Here is a 9,877-nt window from a genome sequence, read left to right as displayed (position 1 = left end):
GATCACACAATAAAACAAGTCTTTGCCTACAAACTGGTTAAAAATTCCGCATCATGTGTTTTGAGGCAATGCTTAAAAATTCAAAGTAATTTATTATATTTTGGCTGGGAGGGAGAGCATACTTGCCAGTGCAATCGCATTCATTTCCTTTTAAAAAACCATTACAGCCATCTAGTGCCAGGTCCCATCCATATCACTATGCATAATGTTCCTGTTCATGGCTTGGCATGTTTAGCATATGCCAAGCACAATCTGCATTGTATCCTCAGTTCTGATCTTTCATACTTTTTTCACAGTTCACTTTGGACATTGTACTGTATTAATTACAAGTAATCCATTCATGACAGCCTAAGGCACTTTGAGGAATATTAATTATTACCCCTGCAAAGAATGCAGCAACTATTTTCAAGCAATTAATGTGAGCAAGGATTGTGCATGACCCCAACATACAGGCCTATCGTGAAAATATTCTCTTTCGACAACCGGGCGCAAAAGTGAACGTATGTCTGTGAAATTTGGTGCAACGCCGTTACAGCACGTCATATTATTTCTGATACTACAGGAGAAGTCATGTTTCATTTCCCTCGGACGCTGCCATCCATCAAAATTTTATGAGAAAAAACACCTTTATGAAAAGCAGGAGAACTGCCAGGCTGCAATTTTCGACAGTTCAAGACTGTTCTTTATGCAGCCAAGACGCCCTGTAGCACAACACATTGATCGCTCAGAATGCATCTACATTATGCATTTGTTGATCATTTAAGGTCGATGTAATTGCGGTGTATTCGTCTCGTGCGCGCATTGAATCGACTGATCTACTTGTCAATCAAAGCCTTTGAATTTTTTTTAAACCAACGTGTTACCTGTGCTAAGGAGATGTTAAAATACCCTTTCCGTGCGGTATTGAAAATTACAGACTTGTAAAAGTTTAATGAATAAATCACCGACCCAAATCCCTCCGCCTAATTGACATCCTCGATGTAAGCCCGGGCACTCTTTTTCGCTCTCAGAACCCATCTCCCTCCGCCGCAGTTTAGACTATAGGCGGTCGTAATCAAGCGAGCTGTCGCGAAGAGAAGCAGCAGTTGGTGAGAAAGGGGGTGAGCTGCAGAGCCACAGCTTCACAAAAGCACTTTTTTTCTCTCTGTCTGTGACCTGGAGTGGTTCTATTTTAAGGGAGAATAGTCCCTCCTAGGACGCGACTGGATTCTTTTTGCGATTCCCTCCGCCTAATGTGAGAGCGGCTAATAATACTGGAAGCGCAAACAAAAGCGATGGGAACCTTTGGAGTGTTAGTAGGGATTTTACATTACGCGGGACTCTACATCCAACTTAGCGCCTCGTCCAGACAAGGCGGTCACGCTGAGGTGGAGAACCGCATCTCTGGAAACGGTACGTATGGCGCAGCCGGACGCCGAAACGAAATAATGAACGGAAACAGCTGCGGTACTCCGCGGCGAGACCCAGATGTTGAATGACAGCGTGGGGCGAATATCCGTGTTGGGCGCGGTTGCTTTGTGATTAATGTTGCGAGGGTGTTGAATCGTAGTTTGGACTTGTACCACTGAAAGTGAGCTGAGAGAATAATATAAATAAGAAAATCAGAATTTTAACACATACATGTAACTGAACCCGCTCTGATTCATACAGCATCATATAGCATCTCCGGAGTCCCTACTTTAGTGTTATTTATATATTTTTTCTACAGTTACGTGTATATTATAAATAAGGATTCGCCATACACTTGAAAGTTAAACACTGATGTAATTTCTCGCGTTGGACTAAAATGGATATATCGGTAATATTGTTGCCAATGGTTTGCTGGTGAAGCGCACCTATCGAATTCCTCGTTTGGGTTATAATGGAATGTGAGCAAGCAGACGCTTTTTGCGGAGTGTCGTTCTGTCATCCTCAGAGAGTTTCTCTGTTCGTTGCACTGCTCCAGTTGACACACGTATGTGTTTTTTTTTTTTGCTATAAATCTTTACTGGACTCTTGCAAAGTGTCTCTGCCTCTGAGCTTGAATAAGTGGAATGTTGTATTATCGGAATTTACTGTATCATTGATGTCAACGTACATGTGTCTTTTTTTCTACAATAAGTTTAAGTGAAGGGAAGTCGTGGCAATGCTCCCGTAATACAAAATTACCTTCTTAACTTACACAGTTTAAGTGACAATAGACCACATACTGCAATGTAAAAACGTTGATACATAGTGAGTAATAACCATTCAACTAAACGTCTGTATGATCTGGTTTATATGTTATAGTTGTGCTCATGAAAACGAAGCTACACGATTTGTGATTCCCTCCTAGCAAATAAAAAAAAGTTTTGTCAACAAAATGGTTAATGAGGCAAATCTGATTTTAAAATCTCTTGGTTTAGAAGTGACCATTTACTGGTAAAAGGCAACCTACTCTGGCCCTTCATATCATTTTTGCCTTAGGCTGTTTTGGCCTCCCTTACTCTGAACTGAAAACACCATTCAAATCAAAACATTTTTGTCTTCAGGAAAAGACTACACTGTAAAACTATCTAGTGTATTAAAATTATGATGTGTGTGTGTGTGTGTGTGTAAAATCCCATGTAAAACCTCATTTTGAGTATGGTATGATTGTACAAAAGAGTATCAATCTGAGTTACCTAATGTGAAGTATTTGCTGTGATGAGTGGCATTGTTTTGTGACATGCCGTTGGAAGAGAGGGAGGTGATGGTCATGGTATGCTGAGGTTAATTATCATCTTCATTGCTGAGTTGTCTTTCATAGTGTGCAGTCCACTGATTGCCTATCTGCATTGTTACAGTATAAATACAGAATTTAATGTTTCTTGATGTATATGCGTAGCCATATGACGTTCTCTTGTAATATGGAGGTTATGAATTTTGCTCTTGCTGGAAAGAGTAAGCTTAATACTGCTTGGTGCACAAACTTCTATAAAAGCTGTGTAAAGTTGTACCGCTGTCAAGTTTCGGTACTTTCAGCTACCATATTGCTTGCTGCACAAAAAAGATAATATATTAGGTAAGTCAGTAACCCAGTATTGAGAGACATGATCAAATCATTGAGAAGCAAGAAAAATCTAAATAAGACATCCACAGGACATTATTGGGCTGAGACGAAGTACAAAATGCTCCTTTGCCATCCTGTGAAATTATTTTACTCTGAAAATGCAACTCCACATCAGATGTTTGGCTGTTTGTTCAGCAGTGCCATTAATTTTACATTGTGGTGCATTCTAGCAATTGTCAGACTTCATCAACATCGGTTTGATGATGCAAACACTTGCACTGTTTGTGTAAGAATACTGAGAGGTCTCTGCTAATTAACTGCCAGAAGAAAGCAAAAGAGAGAGGGAGAAAAAAAAGAAAATCAATCAACCCTCAGCTGCAGAGGTGATAAATCAATGCTGTCATTGTAAATTAGATGAAGGGGAATATACTTCAACCATCCCGGGCTCCATAAGCTGAGCTGCAGTTATAGCAGTCAAACGGCTTCTTTCAAAGCGGACACGATCCTTTGGGGACGTGGTGACTTGCTGTCTTGCGTGAGGGAAACACAGGGTCATTTACATTAAAAAGGTACATTCCCCTTCCCCTGAGCCTCTGTGCTGTGGTCAGGTTCAAAAGTAGGACGTTGGGCCTGCTGTTGAAAAGCAGCGGTAGGAAGTGCTGGAACAGTAGGGGGCAGTGTAGTGTGTGTGTCTGTGGGCCCTTAGTGATCATTAGGATGCCTCAAAAATTTCTCTGGATCTTATAGGTAAGCTGCAGCTGTGCTCTATAGTGTAGCAGACTACTTTGCATTTGTGGAAAACGTTGTCAACCAGGTTTTCAGCTGGCTTTATATTTGTGTATGAGGGCCTTGCTGTGGCCTGTAATTTATGATTTGATTAAGTGAACATGATAAACATTTAACATGCCATACTCTCAATCGGAATAGCATGTCATCTGAATTATGAAAGACCAGAGAGATATTTGGACACCAGGCTAAGGCGAGAGACTGGTTGTTTTGCTGTTGCTGTTCCATTGCCAGTGTGTACTGTCAATTGCTAATGCACAACTACAGCTAATAGCTAACAAACCAGTTATAGTAAATTAAAATACATTGGTCTGCTAGTTAGTTTCATGCCAGCGTTGTTCTTTATATAGCAGGCTCATAATAGCTTAGCATGTCATGCTCTTGGAGTTCTTGAAATTGGCCCTCAAGTTTTTTTTTTTTTCCAGTGGGCTTTTTTGACAGTGTGTACTTGGAAGGCACAGCCACTGCAGTCTTGAATCAAGATTGCTATAACTGTGCATCTGTATTGAAACCACCTATACACAGTTCTACACAGTTCACACTGACAATTTAGACCAGCTAGCTAACAGGCCTGGCGCTATGCACCCCCAAATGGACCTCATTGCACCCCCAGATGTCTGCTTATATCCCAATATCTACATAGTATTTATGTATTTTTGTGCACCTCTGTGGATTGCAGTTGCACCCCTCTGTATTTTCTCCTGGCGCTAAGCCTGCCAGCTAACCATGTACCAGACTAGGAAAGTGTTAAAATGTTACTTGCAGAAACTAAATCATGGCAGCATAGAAATGTGGGTACCACTACTGATGCTGGTTTTTGTTCAGACTTAGCAAAATCAATTTAGTTTGATTTAGCTGTTAACTGAACACCAATAGTTTCATGTTTTACACCTCTTGATTATCTGCCAGAGGCCCTGTTTAAAATAAATCCATTATTAGAGGCATGTTTCTGTAAAGGCAAAGGTTATTTTTGTACTTATATTCTTGACATATCTGGCCCTTCAACAAATTTAGATCTACTGTCTCAATTGATTAAGCTTAATTAGATTTTTAATTGTTCAAGGCCATAGTACATTAGTTAATTCATTCTTAATTAATTATCTTGAATGTTTTGTGTATCACTAATTTGTACAAGAGCCGCAAATGAGCAATCCTTAATTAAGAAAAACAGTTACTTTTGTCATTTCATCAACAGAAACGCACATACAGCAGGGTTTTTCTTATCTCAAAGAATGGTCAAGAGGTGCCAGCTCAAAATTGAGTAACAGCTCTGTCAAACCTGATTAAATGAGTTGAGCTGAAATTAAAACCCTCACACAGTGGGTTATCAGTGCCAGGACTTAGATCACAGGCCTGCAGCTTTACTAGGTCAAGCTGATAGATGCAGAATATTTAACATTACAGAGTATTACATTACAAAATCATAACATTATGTCCAAAATAAAGTGAATGGGACAAGATGGGTCAAAAACATCGTTGGTATCAAGGCTTGGTCAGCGAAATATAAATAGCTAACATCACAGTGCAGGAACCTCCATGGACTTCTTGTTGGCCCCTTAACCAATAAGAAAGGATAACATCATTAACGTGCATCAAAAATTGCAGTTGTTTGTAGCCTAAGTATAATGATATCCTGCATGTTCAAAAAACAAGTGATAATATGAAATTCTTAAACATGTGAATGCAATGCCATATTCCATCACCCTTAAACTTACGATAAAATGCGTTGTCCCTGCATTTGCTTGAAATTATGTTTTAGAAGCTGATTTAGTGTGTTGGGAACTCCCACTCCCTTAAATACTAGCCTGATCCGTTGTCTTAATAATAGCAAACCAAATGAATATAGTGTAAACCGGATCGACATGGGTTTACTCGAATCTTGGGAGAAAAAAAAAATTAATTAACATTTATGACAAGAAGGGGGGAAATTTAATTAAAAATAGCGTTTAACTATGGAGTTCTTTCCCCAGCGCAGTTCCTATTCAGAGGGGAGAAAGGGCAGGAATGTAATAATCGGCGCAGCTAATTTAAAAATGCAGCAAGTCAGCCTGGTGATGCTCAGGTCTCACTGACCGCTTCATTTAGAATGGCCGTCCTCTCTGGCTAAGTGCTGCTCTGTAAGCCTTGGAGGAAACCAGAGAGCCCCTCAATTATGGAAGCTGCACCCTCTGAGATTGGGGGGGGGGATCTGGGGGAATGGTCCATTCACCCAGAAGCCACTGGCATGTCAGGATGCCTGGTGAAAGTGTGACATTGCCTTGTGTCAACCGCATGCCGAGGCGGAACTCCGGAGTGGCGCTTTCTGGCACGTCTCACATTCAGCATGGCCTTATCAGCACCCAGGCCCTGACGTGAGCTGTCTGCCGGAGGTCTCGGCTCGTCCCCGCTCCCCCCTGTTACAGTGGCATGTAGGCCTGCTCCTGGCCAGCGGGCTGGAACTGAGCCAGCGGGAAACACCAGCAGACCGGGATCGTGACACCTGACCGTAACAGCGTGTCAGCCTGAGGCCTGACAGCGTGTGGCAGCGTATGGGGGTGGGGTGTGCCGGACGGACATTAGCTGGCAGTATGCTAACGTCTGGGCAGCAGAAGTGATGACAAGGGCAGCATAAAGCTGATTCATGTCTCATTAGGGCCACAAAGGGTTGTAACACAGACAGGCTGTATTTGGGGGGGGGGGGGGGGGTTGTTGACCAAAAGCTGTTGCCCCTTCTCCTTTAATATGTCATCATGTATGTATTTTCTGAGCAGAGAAGGCTTCTGAAAATTTGCAGTTACCTGAAATTGATTAATACCAGTGTGAATAACAGCAGAGTGTTGCATGGAACTTTATGAAAATCCCATTGTGAAATGCACTAAATGCGTATGATTGTGTTTAATGACTGATCGATTATATGGCTGATTGATCTTAGGTCAACCTGTGAATACAACAGCAGTATTCAATGTCAAGGTCTTGAATGTCAGTCTCACTTCAGGAATTACCACATAAGGAAAGATTTTGTTTTGGAGTTCTCACATGCTTGATCATCCTTTCGTTTTATGTTTTTTTTCTCAAAGAACAGCACACAAGAAACACGCTGCCATGTCTGCCCTGTCGCAAACCACAGCAGGGAGGAATTGGGCACAGGCTCACGAAATGCCTGCCGCTTCAATCACAGTACCTACACATTTCCTTATTTGACACTGAATTGAACAGAACTACCAGAGAGATTCTGCAATTTCTGCTTCCCTCATTCCCAGAGACCCGAATGCATCTATTTTTGCTTGTCACCAATTTCCAGCATGTAGCATCTGTAGCGTATGGCCTTGTTTTCCGTCTAAAATCCCACTGCCTGCTCGAACCTACATCTCGCGGCTTGTGTGAAATATCAGTGGCAATTTACAAAGGCTCGACTTCCTCCCTTTCTGCGTGCTGTCTCTCAAAGATGGCATCAAGCTCAACAGTTTGCAGTCCCTTTTTTCATTAAGTTCAGATCATGCTGTTGGGAAGGAGCCAACAGCTTGGACGCTCACCCGGGCTCGGGAACGGGTCACAACTGCGTCCCGTTCTGCGACAGATTGGCAGAAGCACTGCACAGCAGGGCTTTTTGGCTGGCGACACCAGGCAGAGGAGACAGGTCTCGAGGGGCGGACAGGCGTCTCAAGCTCATTAATGGCGTGAATAGGCTTCCCGTGTCCCCTGAAACCACTCTGAGGAGAGACTCCGTGGAAAACCATTTCCAAAATCTTTAATGCTTCAAAAGTGGGATGCTTCGAACTGATGGGTTTTCCAGCTTTCATGCAAGAGGGTTTTCCAAACATTCATTTTTTGATTCTTTTGTTTTTTTTATTTGTCTTCTGAGGATTTGAGCTCTGAGGATAAGTGATTCTAAAGGAGCAGGCTTTTGCTGTGGGTTCTATTGTTGTGCGGTGAGGGTTTGGGTCCAGTGCACCCTGTGACGAGGACCACAGAAGAGAACGCACTGAAACCACAGCGAACAATCCTTAAACCCCGCTTGTGTTCCCGATACATCAGCACAGCTGTGATCCGCGCCTCAGGGAAACATTCTGCACACGGTAATTGTGTAGGCTTTATCGTGGGAGCCGTGGCTGGAGGATGCTCGGGAACACTCGCGGTGAGCCGGTGGGGTTTCGTTTTGGGGCCAGCTTATCTCGCATAAGACACGTTACCACCACAGAGGCCACAGATGCTTCGCTGGGAGAGGATCACAGCGTGACTGCTGGCAGTCAGCCTTAGTTGAGAAATGTTGATATGAGTGAAAAAAAACTGGAGATTTACTTCTTCAAACAGCTCCAGTGCCTGGAGGTTTTTTTTTTTTTTATATAAGTCAATCCCTTTTAAGACTCCCTCAAGAATGTTGGTTATCATGTCAGTGATCTTCAAAGGAGGGTCACCTGAAAACACAGTACCAAATCCACAATGGTGAAGCATCCTTCTCTTGTGCTAAGAGCAATTCTAATTTCACTCACCCACTGGTGAACTTTTGGCTGTTTTCGTGATATCAGTATCCTCCTAAATACTAATACTAAATTTGCTCACAGAATCAAACATTTGTAAGTTGTAGTTTGATGAAATTGGGGAAAAAAAATGAATACCTTAACTTCTGCATCATCAAATGCAGTTCAGCTCAGTAGGATTTTTCTTTTTTGTGGATACTGGCCAAATGTAAAATGTATAAAGTTCTGCAGAGTCTGCAGTTCAAATCTTTTCAGAAGATTCTATGGATCATCTAAACATGTGACACAATATATTATGTATATATATAGTATGACAGCCAATGGTGGGATGAGTTTCAGCAAACCAATGGCATTTAAAAGACCACTTTCAGAATACCAGTACAGAAAAACAGAAGTGAGAGAAATTATAAATCAAGAATGAAATCAAAAGGAAAGCAAAGTCTGTCACTGTATATTTCATGTAAGGTTAGCAATGACGTAATGTTAAAATATATGATAGTCGTTAGTGACTGATTATGCAGCATGTGCAAAAAATAAGAATAATTGTAAGGCTGTTTATTATGCCTCAGAACTACAGCTGTTCTCCAGGTGGGAGCATTACTCATGCTAGCTGTTCAAGCAGTGGCTATCACAGGAATTTGTGCAACCCACACAGGCACAGCCAGGAGCTGAATTCTCCTCACAGAGCCTGCAGGATGTGACATGATAAATGACATATTGTTAAAGTGATCTATCTACGGCGCATTTTAAGGCTGCCATGCAGAGTTGAGCGCGGCTGTTGTAATTCCAGAGATTCTCATTTAGCAGAGGGAAATGTCCAAGGAAGAGGCACCAGCATATCTTCACTATGTCCAGCAAAACCATGTCAAGCAAGCCAGCAAATTCAAGTGTACAGCTTCCACTTGTCCTCAGCATGTAATGTTATCTACCGTGCTTGCTTTTGAAGTTCTGTGGCTATGGGGAAAACCTTTTCCATCTCCATGTAACATGTTCCATCTGCCTTTATCTGGACTGTCACTCTCACCCATATGATGCATGCCGAAATGGGAAATGCTATAGCGTTAAGTTCAGAGGACTTCTGGTTTTCTGTGAAAAATATCTTAGCCATTGATAATGCATGGTGGATATGAAAGCCCTGGGATGTTGGGCCAAAGTCCTGCTGTCTGGGTCCTTTCATCGATTTCCTTAGTTTCTCTAATGATGATAACAATGAAAAAAGAAGAAGAGTTAATAATAATAAGCATAACAACAACAATAACAATACTACTACTAATATTAATACTAATACTATTACAACTAATAATAATACTAATAAATAAGAATAACAATGAATACATTTTAGTATTTCAGGAGACACTCGGTGCAGTAGAGTTGCATCGATGCATCTCCCACCTTTGTGGAAGTGAAACGGGGGGTGGCGTGCATATAGCAGCCCTAGGAAGGTGCAGCCTGGGTCTCCATCTCCAGGGGTCCGTCACATGGATCTGATGCAGCAGCTGCGGGTATGCAAGCAGCCCAGCAGCCCTGTCAGCATCACGCTCACTCTTTCTGCACAGGAGGCGTGTTCCGTGGTGTACAGGGCCGGCGCTGTGGGGGTGCTTAGGGGTGCACCGCATCCCGAGAC

General features: G+C 42.3%; 1 protein-coding gene across 1 annotated transcript in view; it reads left to right on the top strand.

Annotated features, from left to right (window-relative positions):
* The first annotated feature begins 1,055 nt into the window (after positions 1 to 1,055).
* LOC118779724 (V-set and transmembrane domain-containing protein 2-like protein) overlaps positions 1,056 to 9,877 on the top strand; it is a 43,109-nt gene continuing 34,287 nt past the window's right edge. Inside the window, exon 1 of the mRNA XM_036531934.1 lies at positions 1,056 to 1,392. Within this exon, the coding sequence (XP_036387827.1) occupies positions 1,275 to 1,392 (118 nt within the window). The 5' untranslated portion in view covers positions 1,056 to 1,274. The remainder of the gene's footprint in view (positions 1,393 to 9,877) is intronic.

The sequence above is a fragment of the Megalops cyprinoides genome, chromosome 6, assembly GCF_013368585.1.
Source record: "Megalops cyprinoides isolate fMegCyp1 chromosome 6, fMegCyp1.pri, whole genome shotgun sequence".
Lineage (NCBI taxonomy): Eukaryota > Metazoa > Chordata > Actinopteri > Elopiformes > Megalopidae > Megalops > Megalops cyprinoides.
This window is presented reverse-complemented; position numbering and strand designations above follow the sequence as displayed.